Below are 22,281 nucleotides of genomic sequence, written 5' to 3' on the forward strand. Positions count from 1 at the left end.
ACCGCTTAGGAGATAACTTGACATGTATTGAATGAGCTTAGTATCCCTAATCAGCGAAAGTAGATATTAGGGTGGTAAGTGAACTGATCGGGCCTGTTCTCTAAAGCTTGCAATCGATCCTCATCCCAACGACAGTTAGGTGGTGAGATCGATCTGCAAAGCGATCACTGCCACGACAGTGGAGTGTTCCAGCTGAGTGATCCGAGTTCTAGAAAGCACTTCATCGCGCTTGAATAATTGTTTGGCTCCAATTCAACACCCAATGAAATACCCTAGGCTAGCTCTTGTTTAATTGAATCAATCTCGTGTTTTATTTGCTTGTTAACTATCGTCACTTTATAACCAATCCATATCTTCATCTTAGCTTGATTTAGAAACTTATAGAACTAGAGTGTAGACTGGTCCTCTGGATTTGAATCTCAAGTACTACAATTGCAACTGTTAACTTGGCAGTAGCAAGGATTCATTTTTAGTGTATCAACATTTATTCCATTAATGACTGCTTTTACATCAATCATTCTATTATTCGAAAATAAAACATCAACCTGAAATTCATCCATAAAAAATAAAGTTAAACCACCTCAGAGAGAAACAATTTAGTAAAACCTAAGTCAGTCTGAATGTTTTGCAACAGCAGCTTCCTATTCTTCATCTCAGAGAGGAACAAGATTCCTGGGTGATGCTTCTGACACATCTCCTTGAGGCGTCGAACTGTGAGGTTGTTCCCGATCCCTCGACAGTTCCAACTGAGCGTCTTCATTGATGAGATTGGGGCGGATGTTTGGCATCCACCATGCCACGTTTTTGGTTTTCCTGGACAGTCGTTATCTTCCTTGAGCTTGTTGACCTCAAACTCCCTCTGCCTCGAGCAGTACCCTGATGTGGCGCCGGTCTTGCATTGATGTGTGGAGATGCCCGGCCCTGAGGACCTTTCTGTGTCGTTTGGAACAGTGATCATGTTATACTTCTTGTCGTTGCTTTATCAGCATATACATCACCAGTATTGGATCCAGTTGCCGTATTGGCCTCAGTCATAAGAATTGATTCATTAGTCATATCATGACTTTGCAACCTTGAGGCATCGACTGAGTACCCTTATAGCAATTTAACATTGGCAAAGATCATCTCCCAACAAATCATCTTCCTCCATCACCATCAGCTCAAGATCTATTACTTAGTGGACCTAAGTATTACATATTCAACATGATAGTTTCCTTAAAAAGAGAGCTGTGCATAGATTAGGGCATTAAGTTTACGTTTGAGGATTTATAGTTTATGATTAATTTTTTAGAGTATATGGTTTTGGATTTGGCGTTTAGTGGTTAAGATTAGGGTCTAGGGTTACCCTTTAAAAGTTTAGAACCTCTTGTATAGGGTTTTAGCGTTTATTGTCGAGCGTTTGGTTTGAGTGTTTAGGGGTAAACATTAAGGATTTAGGGTTAACAATATAGTGTCAAGGGTTTAACATTGATGTTTAGGATTTCGAATTTGAAGTATAAGATCTAAAGATTACAATTTAATTGAATTTAGAGTTGTGTTTCACCTTTTATTGTGGGGTCTACATATTGTAAGATAGACTAAGTTATATTTTTTGAAATGTGACATATTGAGATCTATTGATTAATCTTTAGAGAAAATTGACAAATTTGGTAAATTTTAAGTTTGTAATTGACAAATTGGGCAACATCAAATTTTTATTGGAAAAATGGGCAAATCTGCTTTTCGCCCTACATGAAATGTTTGGTAAGGGTTCTGCTCGAATTTAAATTTACAAATTTGCCATTTCTCTTTTGAAAATTGCAAATAAAAAAATTAACAAATCAAAATTGAAACTTACCCGACTAAACTTGCCTCTAATCTACCAAATAAACATCCGCAAAAACAGTGTACTGAATCATTTGGGCAAACATAAGAACATTTGCTAAATTCGAAACAGAGGTTGTGACCTAACGGGCTCGTCGATTTGCAACCATTCAACCTAATTAGGAATCGAGAGCTTTTTTTGAGAATCAACAGTGAGTTCGCCAGGAACTTGGAGTTTCAAATATGGTTTCTCAATTGCGTAATCAAACGGCAGGGAGGAGGGCCGAAACTTGGAAAAGTCCAAAAAAACTGGGAAAATTGCCAAACCTCCGTTGCAATATGCAGGTATAGCCTTCGTTTAACTTCTTCTACCTAATGCATTGGATTTACTGAGATATATTAAGATACCGGTTGATATACAGTGACTTTATAATGGAACGCGGTCAAACATAAATTGCTTTAGTTTCCGATATATTTTACTTATTCGATTACATATTACAGCACAGAACCCGAAAACTCAAATGAAGGAATGTCAATTTTATTGAAACAACGCTTTCATCTCCGTCTCCGCTGCCGGATAGACTGTTCGCACGTAACTGCTATCCAGATAGACCTCGCCTGAAAATGTGTTCAAAAGCAACAATCATTGGCTCAATAGTCGAGTTGCTTCAAAGTATGCAGAAATGAACTGTCTGGTGGGAAAGTTTAGAGATTTGTTTCACTATCCAGTGGTGCTGTTTAAACTCTGCAAAACTCGTACACTCTCTCCTCAGCCGTCAACTTGTAACGATTCACAAATATGAACGCTGGTTCTTATTTGCATATTACCCCCACTCTGATTTTTTCTCCGTGAATTATGTGACATAACATGATTAAGTGCGGACCTTTTGTTGAAAAAGTTGGGAACGAACCATCAGCCGAAGATGATACACCCGTTAGAAGAATGTGGAGAGAACTATTTGAAACTGAAGATCTTGATGTCACTATAACACAAGTTCTTAGAATGCTTGTCCAGCCAACGTTACATGAGTGGAAGCATATGCCACTAGTTCTGATTGCTTTTGTAGATGGTCTGCTAGTCTGTGGTAACAAACATCTCAGATTGAAACCGTCGTATGTCGAAATGCTTGAAGATGACCAGATCATTTCTTGAATATAGTTGGGGGAGAGAAGCATTCCTCAGCACTTTGTGTAGATTGACACCGCCTGCACCTGCATCTCCTTCTGAAATGGCTAAATCCTTTCAGATCATGCGAGATCGGCTCAAACAGAAAGCCGTAGCATGTTATGGATTCCCTTTGGCGCTGCAACTAATGGCTTTCAAAGCAATCCCTGCAATTATTCAGATAATTCATGAACCTGATAAGACGACAATTTTTTTGGAAGAACCTGGCCGATGCAACACAACAAATACACTTCTACATTTCGAAGACATCCTTCATGTTGAAGTCGATACGGACGTACCATTAAGTGGACTTTTTTATTTGCATTTTTTAGAATGCGAAACCATTCACGTAATTTGTACCATTTACTTTCTGTTTTGATTAGGTTGATATGATGTTTTCAATACCAGATGAATGTGGAGATATAAAGTGCGAGGAAGAAATGGAAGACCCCGGAGTTCACAACTTAGTTCGTCTAACGCGGGGATACCACATATTCAAACCCACGAATTTCAGTGGTGGTGTCAAAAAAGAGTGTCCGAAGCCGAAGAGACGATTTCGCAAACAAATTGAAGAACAAGGCTATTCTACTCAGATGCAGCGTGGTCCATCTCGTCCCCAGAGAGGTGTTGGTGAAGAGACTAAATCGAAAAATATTGAGAAATCAATGAAAAGTAATGGTTTATCTTTACAGTGGAGACAAAGAGATATCCAGATATGGAGGAGATGAAAACTTTAATGGGAACGGGATATTGATCTCATCGATTTAGATCATTTAGGTTCATCTTCGAAGAGAGACTGAATTTGACCTAATCGCCTCCACAATTAATGCCTGATTAAAATTTTATATGGGCTTGAAAGTCTAGTATGGATAACTCATTAGGTTAAAAATTATAAAGCTAAACTTCTAGGTTAAGGTATAAAATAGATTCACTAATGGGCTGTTTAGCATATTTAAGAACGTGCTTATAATATTGTTATATAGATTCCACCTTGAATGAGAGAGTTGATGACGTGGATAGGCTAAATCGAGAAAAAAAATGTAACATATTTCATATATATGATTTATCTCCATCATACATGCAATAACCCATTTCTTTGAGTGGTACTAGTCGTATCAACTAGACTTACATGTCAACAGTAATATTTACCGTTGTATGCATGCAGTAACTCTTAACTTTTGCAGTTTGTTCTGTAATAACATGAACCTCTGAAAATGTGGTAGAGTCTATGGTTAATGATCTGAGGCTAGTATATCGGTTTACACGTTGTGTTAAATATCTTTTTGTATTATAAAATAATTAAAGTATATTCGATTTTATAACTAGTTAGACTACCATTTATATTAGTAGATGGGTGTACTTTTGTTCATGCAATTTTTAATACTCCTAAAATGGACTTTGATATCATTTATGAGTGAAAAGCTTTTACACAAAACACATTCTTTTCCTTCTGCATCACATCATCCAGGTGAAACGAAACAACAACAAAAACTTAAGATAAATAAAACTCGCACGTTAATCAAGTCACAGAAGATAAAGATTAAACAATTCTAAGAACAAGGAAAACCTTTGATCAGACATCAAGCCTCCCGGTCGGAGACTGTGTGCTGCTCCGGTTTCTAGGAGACAAGTTGACAAACTCCAAAGCCTGTGTTCTGAGCTGAACCGGGTAATCAGCGGCACAACCGATCCTTGGACCAGCTCCTGTCGACCATTTCAGCATTAACTGATGACCCAACTGTAAAGATTTCGACTGTTTCTTGGAGTTGATCCTTTGTAAGATTGCTTTCTGTGGAACGTCAGCTTTTGGGCTTTCAAGCCCACCTGAGAGCGTTCTTTGGTAACTACTCCGCTTCGACTCCTCAAGTATTCCATTGCCTTTTTCATCCGTTTCAGCTTCTGCGTTGGATGGCGTTGGCTCCTCTTTCTTTAAAGACTTTGTTCCATCTCCATTGGGTTTAATGTAATCATCGTAGTTGTCGGAATCTTCACTAGCTTTGTGCACCTACACAGACAAAAATAACGTTACCACTAGGTTTCCCCAAAACAACCATACTCTAGTATATGATATCATTCGATAACCAATATTTTATTCGTCTAAGTTTGATTAGAACAAGAGTTTACCTCAACACCGTCAAGATTCACTTCGTTCTCTCTAAGAAACGAGAGAAATGTGTCAAGGCTATCATCTGACGGCCTGTAATGTCCACTGTATGCAGAGATTGTCTGAAAAAGATGCAAAAAGACAACGAGTTATAGCAATTAGAAAAACATCACAAATGCACACATGGTTACTTCTGAGATTTTGGGGGATTTAAGCAATTAATAAAAAAAGAATTTTGACAATTTTGGAGGCAATATTTATATAAATTATTATTTAAAATTTGAAAACAATAGACCAACAAATGTCTCATTTGTCTGTGCTCTGCCGCAAACATAACTTAAGTTGCAGACTTGGTAAATTACCTTGAGGACTCCATTGTCAACAACCACTCTCCCTGCGGCTAGTGTCGCTCCTCCGGCCAAAAAGCTAGAGTGATGGAACCTTCCTTTCTTCTTCTGAAGTAGACATAAACCAAGAAACAAAAACTATTAACAATTAATCTTCTTCAAAAACAATTATCAAGTTATACAAGGATAAACCGGTTTTCAAGAAGACCTACCAGACCGGCATATAGTTTCTTGAAAGTACTCATAACAAAGATCCACTTTGTCCCCTCAGATCCGTGCATGGTGTGTAGAAACTGTCCAGTTAACTTGTGAACAATCTTCCCTTCAACGATCTCATACTCATACTCTTCCCTCTCTTGCTGATAATGAGAAAAGATTCACATGAAAAATAGCCAATAGATGTCATATAAATAATTGACAAGAAACATATGGCACATACAGGTCCAAGATATCTGATGCATTGCTGCTTAAGCTTCGACCTTGGACATTCTACAAGATCCAGATCTTTCCCTTCTCCAACATCCAACCTGCAAGAAACCAATATTTCACATTCAGATAAGATTTTGTTTTCTTGAATAAAAAAATAAAAAATGAACCTTAGATAGTCATGGCGGATTTTTTAGTCTATATTTAGAACCGGAAAACAAAATCAATTAATGGTTTACATAAACGGAAAACAAATGGTTTAAATAAACCGGAAAACAAAAATTACACTTTTTCGTTAAATAGATATATTGTCAACAAAAGAATAATTTCGCGACTTGAAAGTAAGGACCAAAATCTAGTCCCCTATATATTGATCCTGGTGATTAGAAGCAGGTCTCAAAACCTAGCCGTCAAGAGAGAAAAGAGAGATTTTTTTATAATTTCAAGCCGATGATCGGAGGTTTCTCCAGCTCCGACATCAGCTTGTTTAATTCGTTTTGCATCTCTTTCTTGGATCTTTTTTGTTTCCAGTCGCTGTTTTATTGCCAATTTATTTTGAATCTGGCAAGGTTTTTTATTGTTCTTTTGTATGCTTCTTCCAATTGGTTTGGAAAGATAAAACTTTCGATTCAGTTGAACTGTTTATAAAAGTTAATTGACAGATCTACTGCGGATGGTGGCGACGGGTCTTACCGGCTTCAATCGTTGATGGTTCTTCATTCGATGGTGATGGAATTCTTGCTGCAAACTATGGTTACTTCGAAAGACATCATGAAGTTCTATGGAACGGTAATCTCTTTGACTCTAATAATAGAGCAAAATAGAGAGTTGTCTTATCTCGTTGGCTCCTACTGGAGTAATAAAAAGAGAATGACAATCGTTTTCAACTCACTCTGAAGCGTGGTGCTTTTGGATTAATATGAAGGTTATCTCCTTTGAGGTTCGTCTATTCCAGAAGCAAATATAAAGCTTTTATATGAAAAATATTTAGTCATCCATACGCAAAATAGATGTGTTAGTTTATTTTAGATCCCTACTGGTATATCCTTTTCTATATTGTTTTGCTGGTTCTCATTGTTCGGAATTTTTTGCCTTGAAGGCTTAATAATACAATTCAGTGACAAAAAAATATATTGATCCTGGAACATTGCAACATTGTTTGGTAGCCACGTGTCATCATGAGAGTTATTCTGAGGATTGTTAGAGAAATAAGTTGGTCCATCTACACATATATTATAGTTTTTATTAAATAACTATTAAATCAATTATTAATATACAAAAGAATATTCTCTGTTGTTTCCTTAAATAAAAGCTACGGAACTTCCTAATATGATTGGCATATATATCACCATTAATGATTATGAATAATAAAGATTTGATAATATTTTTTTGTCCTCTATACTTTTCGTTTAATTTTATTTGTTAAAATAAATTAAACAATCACATTAAGCATATAATAAAAAAATTTATATTTTTTCTTATATGTTGTATTTCAAGTTTTTTAAAACGATTATAAATTACTAAAAATGGTACAAACCTCACATTGATAATTTTGTGATCAATAGTAACTTTTTTTCAGTTCAGCCTATCGTTTTTAATGGGTCTTGAACATTTTTTTAATGATTAACTAAATAAATCACGTACATAAAAGAAAGTATTTTGGTTTAAAAATTGTTGCATACCCAAAATCAGTATGAATCATCGTCACTTTCATTTAAAATTTGGTTACAATAAAAAATATATGGTTGGGAAAAAATCTGAATCCAAGTAATCGAACCAAATCCAATCTACAAAATAGTATAGAACTTTAATCAATTTGGTTAGATATCTGAACATGTTTAAAATTTTGGTATCTAAAAACCAGAACCGAACCTGATTCGGACCAAAATATTTTGGGTATCCGAGTATATTCGAATCAAATTTATATACTTAAATATATTATTTAAAAAAATTAATATCTCAAAGAAATAAACAAAATACTTAAGATGTTTTTAAATTGTCCAAAATATTTAGAAATATATAAAATAGTAAAAATTATATATTTAAAATAACTAAACATTACTCAAAATACCAAAATACTGAAAATATCTATTCATTTTCTATCCAAATATTTTAGTTAAACCAATTTTTATGTTAAATTTAAGTATTTTGGTATACATTATTCAAATTTATATGTAACATATTATTTTTATTTTTATGTTTTGAGAAATTTAAAGTATATATGAACTTTAAGTTTTTAAAAAATTAAATGGGTTATCTGAATCTAAAACCAAACCGAACATATAAAGATTCGAACCAAATTTGCAAAGATCCAAACCAAACCTAACCAAACCAAATGATATCTACCCATATGTCATCCCTAAGGAAAAGATACAACATATTTAAAAAAAAAAGTTCATCCCGCGCAATGCGCGGATTATCATCTAGTTTAAAAGTTAACATACCAGTAGAAAAATGGCTGACCGGCATCAGCGTTGCACCACACTTCATAGTACAAATGCAGGTTGTGTCCATACCGGTGCCTAGGATCAATCTGATTATAAAAGTAACATGTTTGTTAGTCTTCTTTTTTTTTCTTTTTTGTCATCATGTTTGTTAGTCTTCTTGTTACACCAAAAAATCAATTAATCTAAATATTAACAACAAACAAAAAGAAGGAAAAATAATTACAGCTTCAATCCAATGCTGAAAGGCCAATTTCTGAGCTTTGTCGACTATGGACAGACCCTTCCCCACCTAACCACAAGATTACAAAAACCTTTGAACCAACCGGATTATTTTCTTACAATAATATTTATTCGAAAATTTTCATCTTGACATATATATTTTAATATATTTCTTACAATAGTACATTTATTCGAAAATTTTCATCTTATCTTAACGTATTTTTAAAATCTTTTTCTTACAATAATATTTGGTTGAGAAAAATTTCATCTTAACATATTTGATATTTTGCCTACAGTAATACTTATTTGAGAAATTACATCTTGGCATATATTTTTTATTTTCTTACAATAATACTTTTTTGAACTTGGTGTTACAATAATACTTATTTTAGAAAATTTATCTTGATATATATTTTTTTATCTTTCTTACAATAATATTCATTGTGAAATTTCATTTGAAATATATATATATATATATATATATATTTCATTTTTATTATTATTATTATTATTATTATTATTTGGCAACATAAGATATTGTTTTAACTGGAATCAGATACGACTATCAACACCGAGACATTTTCAGATAATTTTTCTTACGGTAATATTTATTTGATAATTTTTTTATATTATTAAAGAAGATCAAAAGAATAAGGAACCAGACATACCTTAGAAGCATTCAAGCTCACACGATTCCACCTGGAAACTGCAGTTTCAGGTCTTGAGTAATCAAAGAACGAGATCGTACTATGATTCAATCTTGCATAATCCATCGCTTGCCACCTTTATTCAGTCATTAAATAACCTTAATCACTCAAAATAATCCCCTACATCTAATTACAACTTCAGTGAAGATTATTACCAGAGCTCTTCAGCGACAACCACAGAATCAGCTAATCTCCGGCGAGTGCGATAACTCCTGTAAACCTTCTGCACTTTCACCGCCGCCAAGCTAGGAGGCGAGTCAGGACAAGCTCCTCGAAGGGACTCGGTGAAGTTAGCGAAAGATTCTTCTCTGCGGTCTACCGGAGAAATGAGGATCTCTCCGGCGGCGTGAGAGAACGGCGGAGACTGGAAATCGAAGTTGGAGACGACCTGCATCTTCTTCTCTTCTGAGGATTAAGTCCAGACAAAACTTACTTCAATCTTAAATGTCTGAACAAGAAACAGAACTCAAAGAAGATCCAAAGGGAAGACTTGTGCTTCTCTGCTATCAGTGTTTTGTGTGTATTTATTTATATAAAAATAAGTGGCTCACCTCTAACCCCCCGGTCCCCGAGGACCATTTCTTTTGTCTTAATTATATTTTCTTTCTATATTCTGAATTTGTTTATTTTTATCTCGTTTGTTAAAATATTTATTTCCAATTTTGTAAACAGTAAAAGCAATATAATTTATTAAAACCCTTGTTCCGAAATTCGTTAGGCGCTACGCGTACGGCGCATCCGGACCTATCGATTTATTGAAAAATCAGAAAAAAATCTGAGAGTACGCGGAGAGAAATTTTTGGTACTTTACATATAAAATATCATATTTATATCTATAATACACAATATTTATGTATAATATCCTATTTATATCTGTAATACAAGATATTTATGTATAATACATATTTATGTATAAACATCATTTGTACTAAGATTTACAAAATTTTAAATACATACTAAATTAGATCACAAAATATAACTATACTTCTTTTATATCACATCTAATATAAAAAAATCCACTTACAAGAAACCAAAAACGTTTTCTCTCACGACTTCCTATCTCTCTCCTGTAAAAAGCCTCCACTGAAACTCCGATGACCGGCGCGTGGTGGCTCCGTTAACACCACCGCCGGTCCAGTTCGATTTGTTTAGTCTCTTGTTGTTGTTGTTGTAGTTTTCTGGTTGGGGAGTCACAGATCTGATTAAGTGGGGAGGGTCAAGGGCTTAAGAGTTCCGCCGTTGACAAAGCGGTGGTTGTGAACGGGTTCGGTGGAGTCTGTCGTCGTTGTTACGAGATGGATTTTTCAGGATCTAAGTTTATGGTCCTTCTGTGCTTGAGATGATTTGGAGAAGCGAAAGGGTAGTCACCGGCGAGGGCTTTGCGGTGGTCTTGGGTTGCTTGTTCGGGATCTGTCACCGGTGAAGTTCGCTGGTCTCTGCTATCCCGGAGGTTATCCTGTGTATGGCTCTCTTTCTGGGTTTAGTTTTTTCTTGTGTGGGTCTGAGATTGTCTTGTCCTTCTATCGGAGTCTAGCGGGTTTCAGGAGCAATGTCGACGAGTTATTATGTGGCGGGGCTATATACTCCGAACATGGAATCTTCCGGGTCCCTTTACTTCTGGTAGTCGTAGTTTATTGGAACTTGGTTGCTACTGCGTGTTTTCTCTTCTTATCGAGGTGCTGGTGAACGGAGTTTGTCAAGGTCTCGTATGTGGGGTTCGTCCTTTGGATGGTATTTCGTTGTGGAGGCATCTACTTGCTTCTTCTCTTCCATTGTGTTGTGGATTGAAGTATCAAGACGAAGCAATGTTTTCGATCTACAGCTCTTCTCTTGCGAGGAGGTGACCATTCTCTTGCTTGTAGGTGGTTGAGTTTGGGTACACGAGTGTCCGCGTGTAAGAGCTGTTGGTCCTTTTTGGCGTTTTCCCCTCTTGGAGTTTCAAGATTCGATCTTGTGCCTTGTTCTCTCTCTCTCTCTGGTTCCTGGTGACAGTCGTGTGGCTCGTAGTTATTGGCTCTGTTTGCGCTTTGGTCTTGCGATTGTTCTGCCGAGTGTGTACCCTTTGGGTTTGTGGTTGTGACCTGTGCTGGTTTATGGTCTTCTCAAGTCTGTGGTTCTTGTGGTCAGCTCGAGCATCTCTAGGTTCTTCGTAATGGTCGTCTGATTGTCGTCGCTATGGAGTTCAGTATCAGCTTCTTCGCTTCCGTAAGCATCACAAGTGGTCTCTTTTATTTCAGTATGTGGTTTGGTTTCATATTTCAAATGTATTAGTATGCTTCTCCATTATGGGGCTTTGTCTTCGGGATTTGCTGTTTTAATTCCCGACTTTTGACTCTGAAAGGATTGTATTCCTTGTCAGCTTTGGGTTGTAACAATGGATCATATTTCTAATTAATTCAACAGATGACAAAAAAAAAACAAGAAACCAAAAAAAAAATTGGTGGAAAACATCTACAAAAAAAAAACGAAATATAGGGTAAAATACCCGTAGGAAAAGTTTTGTAGGGAGCAATATCCTAAATTATACTCCTTCAGTACCATTTTAAGTGCTGTTTAAATATTTTTATTTTGTTTCATAATAAGTGATGTTCTCACATTTCTAGATAAAATTTAATGTCAATTGAAATTTGCAACCAATTACAAAATACTACATGTTTTTTTATTGGTAGACTGATTTTATTTAATGCAATTTTATGTAACCAAGATAAATTACATAAAAATTTTCTTAATCTTTGTGTAAAAACCTTAAACATCACTTAAAATGGTACAATCAATGCTTCCACTATAGCTTATTAACTTTAGGATGGGAGTCACTTTCTTCTTCTTCTTCGATCTATTTGACTGTAAATTTTTTTGACTGAATCTTCTTATTGTGTTCAAAATACACAAAGCTAATTACCGGACAAGAAAAAAAGGCCTTTGTATCAGTTTGTAATCCGTCTTTTAGCTCTGTCTTTCTATTCAATTGAGAAGATTCCAATCTACTGTGGAATCAACGATTTTGTGGACCAAGCGATTTCGTTGATTACGCGGCCGCGTTTTATACTTTTACGGAGTCAACGCTCTTTACTCGGGTCACCGTTTTATGCAACCGAAGTGGCTCAACTCGCAACGTTACCCACCCGCATCACGTTTACTCGGCCGTATAATCGCCTCCGCGTCCGAGTTTTCGAACAAGGTTAAAACCTAATATGTATGTTATGTTTATTTTTTTCCGCCATGTTTTTATATTAATAATAAAATGGATCAAGCCCAAACTACACGGCCCAAAGGCCAATTACATAAACAAAATGGCCAAGCCCAAAAACCTAAATGCTACAAGCCAAAACATAAACCGGGCCCGCGGTCCAAACCTTCAAACGCGTACGACGTTGGTTGGATCACGCGTCAAAGAAGCTGGCGGCTGAACACGTGTAAGCATCTACCCCCTCAGAACAACACGCATCGCTACCGCCTCGAAACCGTCGCCGGACCTGCACCACCGCAACTTTGTTTCATCGGAGCTCAGAATCGTAGAGCCTCCGGCGAAACCATCTCTGATCTTCCCACTCTGTCTTTCCGTCGGAGAGCTTCATCGCTCTTGGAGATCTCATCCGACAAAACCACCGCTTTAACACTAGAAAGACAACGGCGAACCACCTGATCAATAATCAAATCGCAAACCCTAAAAACCACACCGAAGAACCTAAAGCCGGCGATGCGAAGCTGTGGTAGCCTCCACTCCCCTGAAACTAGACTGACGCCGGTGAAGCTGAAGAAGCTTCCACCTCGCGGAGACAAGAACCTGCGGCGGCAGAGCTGTATAAGCCTTCACCTCTCGGAAAATTAAACCCAAGCTACGAACATCCTCGCCACGCCATGACTTCCAACAACCGCGTCCTCACTCCACGATCAGAAACCACCACGGGTGGTGGCTGTCCAGAGCTTGAACAACGCAGACGCCGGAAGAAACCGGAAGAAGACAAGGAGCAGATGATTTAAACTCAAAGACGACGGAACTCCGGCGACGACATGATTATATAAATTCCATTACAAACAATCGGGTCTATCTGGTGCCGGTAGACAAGCCTTCAGAGGATTAGTCGATTGGGTCCCGGAGTGATACAGTGGGCTTGGAAAAGTGCTAAGTGCTCCGGGTTCGAAACCTACCAAACTCAGATTTATCCGTTTGTGTGGCTAGACGACATGTGTCTCTAAATTCCATTGCGGATAATCGGATCTGCTTGCGCCAGTGGACAAGCCCTCCGAGGATTAGTCGGTTGGGTCTCCGCCGGGAAGAAAAAAAGGTTAAAAAATAATTGTAGTCTATGTTTTAAAAATTTGACTGCTCCACTGATTTTACTGTGTGAATACGATGACCGGAGGTTCAGCATAGCAAATTAAGGCCGATCATCAATGCTAGGTATTGGTCCGAGTTATGTCGACCACAGAATAGCAGAATACTGCAAGTAATCATGAGTGATGGTTTGGATTATTTACAATGCGATAATTGGGTAACTGAATAAAAGGAAAAAAACATGTATGTCTAACTATTTTTTATCTTTTTTTTTATTTCTTTTAGAAATGAAATTAAATTTAACTATAAAAAGTCTAATTACACAATTAAAGATAAAAAGTAGTTGTAGTCTATGTTTTTAAACTAGACTGCTTCATCAATTTCACAGCCGAAATACGGTGAACTCGTCGACATTAGGTGTTGGTCCGAGTTAAGATGACGACCACGGAATTGCAGAATATTGCAAGTAATTGGTGATAGTTTGGATCATTTACAATACGATGGTCTGGTAATTGAGTAAAACAAAAAAATCACGTGTTTCTAACTACTTTATCTTTCTCTGTTATTTCTTTTACAAGCTAAGTTAAGTTTAATTATAAGAAGTCCAATTAAACCACTGAAGTATATATAAAAATTATATACATTTTATTTACACGTTAATCTAATATACACTAGAACTTGTCGGTGCAAGTGTTTGTTTTATCTTTTTTATAAATAAATATATATTTTGTATAAGTGATAATATATATTTTTATAATATATATGTACTAAATAATTTTTAATATAACATTGATAAACATAACAATTTATAGTTTATATTGAGTAATTTTGTTTTTTCTTATAAACAGTCAATTGTATCAACAACATTTTCAGAATATGATTTGTGCACATATATATTTTTATTTTTATAGATCAAAATTTTATGATAATTTACAGTAATTTTTTATCTACTATTTAAAATCTTGTTTTTTATATTTTGTAGTCTTCAACAGTTATCATATTGAATTTACATTGGGCTATTATATATATGAAAATATATGTAAAATAATATATTTATATTTTATTTATATATTATACAAATGATTCTTTTAAAATTTAGATATGTTTTATTATTGTTTCATTTGATAAAAATATAATAAATGCTAAAAATTAGGATTGTGTAGTTTTTTTACTGGCATTAAAGTGTAATAAATACTCCCTCTGTTTCATTATAAGTGTCATTTTAGACTTGTGCACACGGATTAAGAAAGCATTTAATTTTGCATATTTTCAATATAAAAACATCATTACCGATACAATTTAACCAATAAAAAAATAGAATAAATAATAAAGTTAATAAATTCTGCATTGAAACTCTAAAACGACACTTATTTTGCAACGAAAAAAATTCTCTAAAACGACACTTAATATGAAACGGAGGGAGTAGTTGTTTAAGTTTAAATTGATTTAAAATGATTTATTAAATTAGGAAAAGGAATGTTTTATCTTAGCTTTATTAATTAATTTAGTGACCTTGTCTAGGCCTTGGCATTTTATTCAGACCCGAGGATCGGATCCGAAACCAATCCAAAAAGCTTGGTTTGGGTAGGAACCGAACCGATCTTTTTACCCTCTGGGGTCTTGTTGTGGAAGACCTGCGATTCTTGGATCCGATCCAACCCAAACCCAAGAAATAAGGATACCCGAAATACCCAATTTTCTAGTTTTTATTAGGTATATATAGGTGTTTCAGTATATTTTGTATTATATGTATTATCTTAACTTTGTGTTTCGGGTGTAGTTTTGGGTTTGGGGTAAGTTTTTAGAGTTTTAAAAATATAATTCGGATAATCGGATAAAAGGTCTGGTATTTTCATGTATTCGAGACAGATTTTGGGTAAGTTTTTGAATATTTTTAGGTATTTAAATAATTTAAGGTATTTTGTGTGTTTTGGATATTATTTTGGGCCGGACCTTACAGGAGCCGAATCTAATCCGATCCAGAACCGAACCAAACCCAAACCTAAAATTCTAATTACCACATTGGGTCCAACTATATAAGACTCAAACTGACCCATACCCGATAAGATTTGAAAAAAACCCGAACCGACCCAAACCTAAAATAATCAGAACCGAACCCGAACCAAAAAATTATAATTACCCTATTGGGTATAAATATCTAAGACCTGGATCCGACAATAGCCGATCCGAACACGATCCGAGGAATCAAATGCCCACACCTAACATTGTCTTGTAAATAAGTTGTAAGGCTTTGGATTATTTTTTATTTGTAGTCTTCTTTTAACAAGATAAATGTATTAATTATTTTATATTAAAGGTGATATCAAAATTTTTTTGAAAGAAATTTGATACCATTTAAATTATGGTAAATTAGTTTAATAATTTTCAGTTTTGTTTTTTATGAATAAACATATTTAAAATAATTAAATTTCTCATAAAATTATTCCCTGGGAACTTTCTGATTTGATTATTATTATTCAATAACTCGTAAACTTATACAATTCCAAATACAGGCTGTGGTGATATTCTTGAGAACTCACATTCACAAAAAAAATTATAACAAGTGGAAAGAACAGCGTGTGACCCAATGCGCTCTCAAAAGTCTTTCTCCAACCCTAATCACGTTTGTTTTCAAATTGTCGTCTTCACCTAGCCTCTTCGATGCCTTTGTGTTGCGAGAGGGCCCACCAACCTCCTGCAGAGTCCATTTCTACCTCATTCCCTTGCTTCTCCTCTCTCGTCTCTTCTCCTTTCTTTGTGTTTATCGATCCGTTGGATTTCCTCCTCCGGATAATCGGAAATCAGAGGCGCGCTTTGGTTCTTCTAGAACTCCAGCGAGGCTAGATGAGTCTGTTGAAAAGTAAACTTGATTTGGGATTGGGTTAATAATTTCTCTAATCATGTTTAGCCCAAAACTTAGCCCAAAATCTAGAATAATCATCCACCTCCTCAAAATAAAAATCTAGATATTCTTATAGAATTATCTAGATAATTAGTATAAAATAATCTAGATATTTAAATTCTCTAGACTTAAGCTTAAAATATTTGAGATATTTTGTAATATTGAGGCGATAAATACCTCCACCCTCCTTTCATTTGTATCATCAAGAAATCCAAACTTGTAAAAATTATCTAAGTATTAAGAAATCCTCTTCAAAGTTATAAAAAGCTTTCTTCTTCATAAAGTTTCTTTCTCTTCAAACACTTAAAATACTTTCTCCATTTCTATAAAGTTTTTTCATTCCAACAAGTGGTATCAGAGCTACAAGTTCCTTTTGAAGATGGCAAACAATGGTGTTCTCCTCCAAGTTCCATTGCTCACTAAGAGCAACTATGACAATTGGAGTCTTAGGATGATGGCTATCTTAGGAACACATGATGTGTGAGAGATAGTTGAGAAAGGCTTCAATGAACCGGAGAATGATGGTGGTCTATCTCAAACTCAAAAGGATGGTTTGAGAGATTCAAGGAAGAGAGACAAGAAGGCTCTCTGTCTAATCTATCAAGGATTATATGAAGATACATTTGAGAAGGTTGCTGGTGCAAAAACGTCCAAAGAAGCATGGGAAAAGCTTCGGACTTCTTACAAGGGAGCGGAACAAGTTAAGAAGGTACGACTTCAAACTCTAAGAGGAGAATTTGAAGCATTACAAATGAAGGAAGGAGAACTCATCTCAGATTACTTCTCAAGAGTCTTGACGGTTACTAATAACCTAAAGAGAAATGGTGAGAAGTTAGATGAGGTGAGAATCATGGAGAAAGTTCTTAGATCGTTGGATACAAAATTCGAGCACACTGTTACCGTGATTGAAGAGACAAAAGACTTGGAGACTATGACGATGGAGCAACTTCTTGGATCACTACAAGCTTATGAAGAAAAGAAGAAGAAGAAAGAAGATATTGTGGAGCAAAGTCTCAAAATGAAAATTGATCAAAAGGAAGAAGCTGGCCGAAATCATCCGAGACGTGGTGGTGGTCATTTCCGAGGACGAGGTCGTGGTGTCAATGGACGAGGTTGGAGACCATATGAAGAAAACTTCAACCAAAGAGGAGAGAATTCATCAAGAGGTCGTGGAAGAGGAAATCCAAAATCAAGGTACGATAAATCAAGAATCAAATGTTATAGTTGCGGAAGGTTTGGACATTATGCTTCTGAATGCAAAACTCCAAACAACAATAGAGTTGAAGAGAAGTCCAACTATGTTGAAGAAAGGAGTAAAGAAGAAATGCTATTGATGGCTTACAAGAAGGATGAACCAAATGAGGTTCACAAGTGGTACCTTGATAGTGGTGCAAGCAACCACATGTGTGGGAATAAAAGCATGTTCGTGGAGCTTGATGAATCAGTGAAAACTGATGTGGCTTTGGGAGATGAATCGGAGATGGAGGTGAAAGGTAAAGGAAATATTCTCATCCGCTTGAAGAATGGAGATCATCAGTTCATTTCCAATGTTTACTACATTCCAAGCATGAAGACCAACATCTTGAGCCTAGGACAACTCTTAGAGAAAGGTTATGACATTCGACTAAAGGATAATAGCCTTTCTTTAAGAGATAAAGCAAATAATCTCATAACAAAGGTGCCAATGTCAAGCAATAGAATGGTTGTCCTAAACATTCAAAATGACATTGCACGATGTCTCAAGATGTGCTACAAGGAGGAATCTTGGCTTTGGCATCTTCGATTTGGGCATCTCAACTTTGGAAGCTTAGAGCTACTTTCTAAGAAAGAGATGGTGAAAGGATTACCTCGCATCAACCATCCAAATCAAGTGTGTGAAGGGTGTTTACTTGGAAAGCAATTCAAGATGAGTTTTCCAAAGGAGTCAGAGACAAGAGCAAGAAAGCCAGTAGAACTCATACATACAGATGTATGTGGGCCGATCAAACCAAGTCCACTTGGTAAGAGTAACTACTTCCTTCTCTTTATTGATGACTTTTCAAGAAAAACATGGGTTTACTTTTTGAAACAAAAATCAGAAGTGTTTGAAAATTTCAAAATGTTTAAAGCCCATGTTGAGAAGGAAAGTGGTCTTAAGATCAAGTCCATGAGATCTGATCGAGGAGGAGAATTCATGTCCAAGGAGTTTCTGAAGTATTGTGAAGATAATGGCATCCGAAGACAGTTGACGGTGCCGAGAACCCCTCAACAAAATGGAGTAGCAGAAATGAAGAAAAGGACAATACTTGAGATGGCAAGAAGCATGCTCAAGAGTAAGAAGCTACCAAAGGAGTTGTGGGCAGAAGCAGTGGCGTGTGCGGTCTATATATCAAACCGATCGCCAACAAAGAATGTTTTAGGAAAGACACCACAAGAAGCTTGGAGCGGAAGGAAGCCAGGTGTTTCACACCTAAGAGTCTTTGGAAGCATTGCTCACGCTCATGTTCCAGACGAGAAGCGGAGCAAACTAGATGATAAAAGTGAGAAGTATGTCTTCATTGGGTATGACGCTAGCTCCAAAGGCTACAAGCTTTACAATCCTGAAACAAAGAAGACAATCATCAGCCGGAATGTCATCTTTGATGAAGAAGGAGAATGGGATTGGAGATCAAATAATGAAGACTACAACTTCTTTCCATCTTTTGAAGAAGATAATTTGGAGCAACCAAGAGAAGATCCAGCTACACCGCCAACTTCACCAACACCAAGTTCTCAAAGAGATGAAAGCTCAAGTGAAAGGACTCCACGTTTCAGAAGTCTACAAGACATCTACGAAGTAACTGAAAATCAAGACAATCTCACTCTATTTTGTCTATTTGCGGATTGCGAGCCTATGAACTTTGAAGAAGCTCAAGAAAAGAAGTCATGGAGAAGTGCAATGGATGAAGAAATCAAGTCCATACAAAAGAATGATACATGGGAGCTAGCTTCACTTCCAAATGGGCATAAAGCAATAGGTGTGAAGTGGGTGTACAAAGCAAAGAATAATTCTAAAGGAGAAGTTGAAAGGTACAAGGCAAGATTGGTAGCAAAAGGCTATAGTCAAAGAGCCGGGATCGACTATGATGAGGTATTTGCTCCAGTTGCTCGCTTAGAAACGGTTAGATTAATCATTTCATTGGCAGCCCAAAAGAGTTGGAGGATACATCAAATGGATGTCAAATCAGCATTCCTAAATGGAGACCTTGAGGAAGAAGTCTATATTGAGCAACCACAAGGCTACATAGTCAAAGGAGAAGAAGACAAAGTCTTAAGGCTGAAGAAGGCGCTTAATGGATTAAAGCAAGCACCAAGAGCATGGAACACTCGGATTGATAAGTACTTCAAGGAGAAAGGTTTCATCAAGTGTCCATATGAGCATGCACTTTATATCAAAACACAAAACAATGATATATTGATTGCATGCTTGTATGTGGATGACTTGATATTCACCGGCAACAATCCGATTATGTTTGAAGATTTCAAGAAGGAGATGACAAAGGAGTTCGAGATGACTGATATTGGATTGATGTCATACTACCTTGGCATTGAAGTAAAGCAAGAAGAAAATGGAATCTTCATTACTCAAGAAGGCTATGCAAAAGAGGTGCTTAAGAAGTTCAAGATGGATGACTCAAATCCAGTTTGCACGCCAATGGAATGTGGAGTTAAGTTATCAAACGAAGAAGAAGGAGAGAGTGTGGATCCAACACTCTTTAAGAGTCTGGTTGGAAGCTTACGCTATCTAACATGCACAAGACCAGACATCCTACACGCAGTTGGAGTTGTGAGTCGATACATGGAGCATCCAACAACAACTCATTTCAAGGCAGCTAAGAGGATCCTACGCTATATCAAAGGTACAATCAACTTAGGCTTGTACTACTCTATCTCTGAAGATTACAAGCTTGTTGGATATAGCGATAGCGATTGGGGTGGAGATGTAGATGTGTTACAGGCTGGGATCCAGACTGCAAACTGGTGGGGTTGAGAACAAGATTATGGTCGATCTGGTACAGGTTTGGAAGAACTTGATGCTTGGATCAAAACTGCCCAAATTGTACCTGAAACAAAAGGAACATTTGTATGAGTTTTTATAGTTTTATAAAATGAAGAACAGGAAGTAAAACTATGAAATAAAATAAGAACAGAAACAAAGATGATTTTTATAGATTTTAGATTTATAAAATGAATCAAAAAAAAACAAAGATGCAAACAGAAATAAAACAAGAGAAATAAAAAGGTATATAGATGGTGATGGAATCTGTTGCTGGATGTGTATCTCTCTCAACAGATCAGTGGATGGATGATGAGTAGAAGATGGTATTGGCCTTGCTGGATGTGTATCACTCTCAAGGCAAATCGATGGATGGTTGATGGGGTGAAGAATCGCCACAAGCTTGATGGTTGGAGCTTGATAAGATTCAGGCTGCTCTCTCTTGTTTCTCACACTAGAAAGACTTAGGTTTTTCTTTGCAAAGGCAAAACAATTTCATAAAAGACTTGGGGCCAAAATCTCGCCAGCCACAAGGGTTATATAGCAATCCCCTTGTGGACTCCTCAAAGTCAAAAAGGCCTAGACAAAAGGGCCAAGTCTGAAAAATAAATAAAAGGCCAACAATTGCCCAATGTCTTAAACCAAAATAAAATTAAATAAAAATAATAAACAGGTTGCTGGTTGAGATGCCTAAACCAAAGCTCATAGTATGCTTGCATGTTGCCTCATTAAAACCTTATCGGGAAAACCCAGTGGGACAAAACCCGATGAAGGAAAAAAGAGTACAACACATACTACTTACTTTGGTGGTCGGCTATATCTCTGAACCGGAAGCAAATTGGTTGGATGGATTGGAGATTGATTCAGAACCAAGGTTGAATGTGGAGATGATGAAACCGGATTGGTTCTGGCCAAGTGATCTGAATTGGATTGGACCGGCTGTGTCTTGAACTTCAATTGAACCGGCTTGGTCTTGTATCTTCAATTGGACCATCTCTTCAATCAGTAGTTGGTTCTGGCCGGTTTGTCCATCTTGATCTAGGATATGTTGGACAGCCTTGGAGAACCCTTCTCTTATTGCCCTGGTTCCACTCCTTGTGGTTGGACCGCGCCTAATTATTGGAACCTCTACTTGGATGGCCTCATCATTCCCTCCCTCTTGAAAAGGTTCTGGCCTCAGAACATCATCATCTGCAAGAAATGGGGACAAATTAGATACATTGAACGTATGGGAAATTTTAAACTCACCTGGAAGATCAAGCTTATAAGCATTGTCATTGATCTTTTCGAGAACCCGGAAGGGTCCAGTCCCTCGAGGTGATAGTTTGGACTTCCTTGCTTCAGGAAATCTTTCTGGCCGCATGTGCAACCACACCAAGTCTCCTGGTTCAAACAACACTTCCTCTCTCTTCTGGTCGACCCGCGCCTTGACCTTGGCCGCCTTGGCTTCTAGTCTCTCCTTGACCTTTTGGTGCAAGGTCTTAACAAACTGCGGTACATAGGGCTGGGCAGTGTGGAATGGTCCAAAGGAGTTTCAGGCTGAAAACCATAGACAACTTCAAAATGAGAAAGATCAGTAGTAGAGTGTCTAGCATGGTTATAAGCAAACTCAATAAAAGGCAGACAAGTTAACCAGTTCCTTAAGTTCTTACCGACTGTAGCTCTCAATAACTGAGAGAGTGTACGGTTTACTACCTCGGTTTGACCATCAGTCTGCGGATGGCAAGTGGTCGAGAACAGTAGCTTGGTACCAAGTTTACCCCATAAAGTCTTCCAGAAATGGCTTAAGAACTTGGTGTCTCGGTCAGATACAATGGTCCTAGGCATGCCATGTAGACGAACCACCTCTTTGAAGAACAGGTTGGCGATT

At 36.8% G+C, this 22,281-nt stretch overlaps 1 protein-coding gene across 2 annotated transcripts; it reads right to left on the minus strand.

Annotated features, from left to right (window-relative positions):
- Positions 1–4,391: 4,391 nt before the first annotated feature.
- Positions 4,392–9,758, minus strand: LOC108828953 (IQ domain-containing protein IQM3). Of its 2 annotated transcripts, XM_018602600.2 has the most exons (9): positions 9,374–9,755; positions 9,180–9,294; positions 8,516–8,581; positions 8,290–8,378; positions 5,859–5,946; positions 5,632–5,778; positions 5,435–5,527; positions 5,093–5,194; positions 4,392–4,973 (listed from the first exon to the last, which is right to left on the minus strand). In XM_018602600.2, exons 1-9 carry the CDS (start codon positions 9,610–9,612, stop codon positions 4,542–4,544), a joined length of 1,371 nt encoding a protein of 456 aa, XP_018458102.1. In that variant the 5' UTR covers positions 9,613–9,755; the 3' UTR covers positions 4,392–4,541. The 2 variants fall into 2 exon arrangements, with proteins under 2 accessions (XP_018458102.1, XP_018458103.1); XM_018602601.2 differs by lacking the exon at positions 8,516–8,581 and having other exon boundaries at positions 9,374–9,758.
- Between the last annotated feature and the right edge of the window lie 12,523 nt (positions 9,759–22,281).

Source organism: Raphanus sativus, chromosome 7 (assembly GCF_000801105.2).
Source record: "Raphanus sativus cultivar WK10039 chromosome 7, ASM80110v3, whole genome shotgun sequence".
In the NCBI taxonomy this organism is placed as follows: Eukaryota; Viridiplantae; Streptophyta; class Magnoliopsida; order Brassicales; family Brassicaceae; genus Raphanus; species Raphanus sativus.

Excerpts from the sequence above, each read along its gene's own strand:
- LOC108828953 (XM_018602600.2), bottom strand. The coding sequence starts at position 9,612 with ATGCAGGTCGTCTCCAACTTCGATTTCCAGTCTCCGCCGTTCTCTCAC. Across the intron at positions 9,295-9,373 it reads GTTGTCGCTGAAGAGCTCTG|GTGGCAAGCGATGGATTATG; the intron begins GTAATAATCTTC and ends GACTGAATAAAG. Across the intron at positions 5,947-8,289 it reads GGTCAGCCATTTTTCTACTG|GTTGGATGTTGGAGAAGGGA; the intron begins GTATGTTAACTT and ends GGTTTCTTGCAG.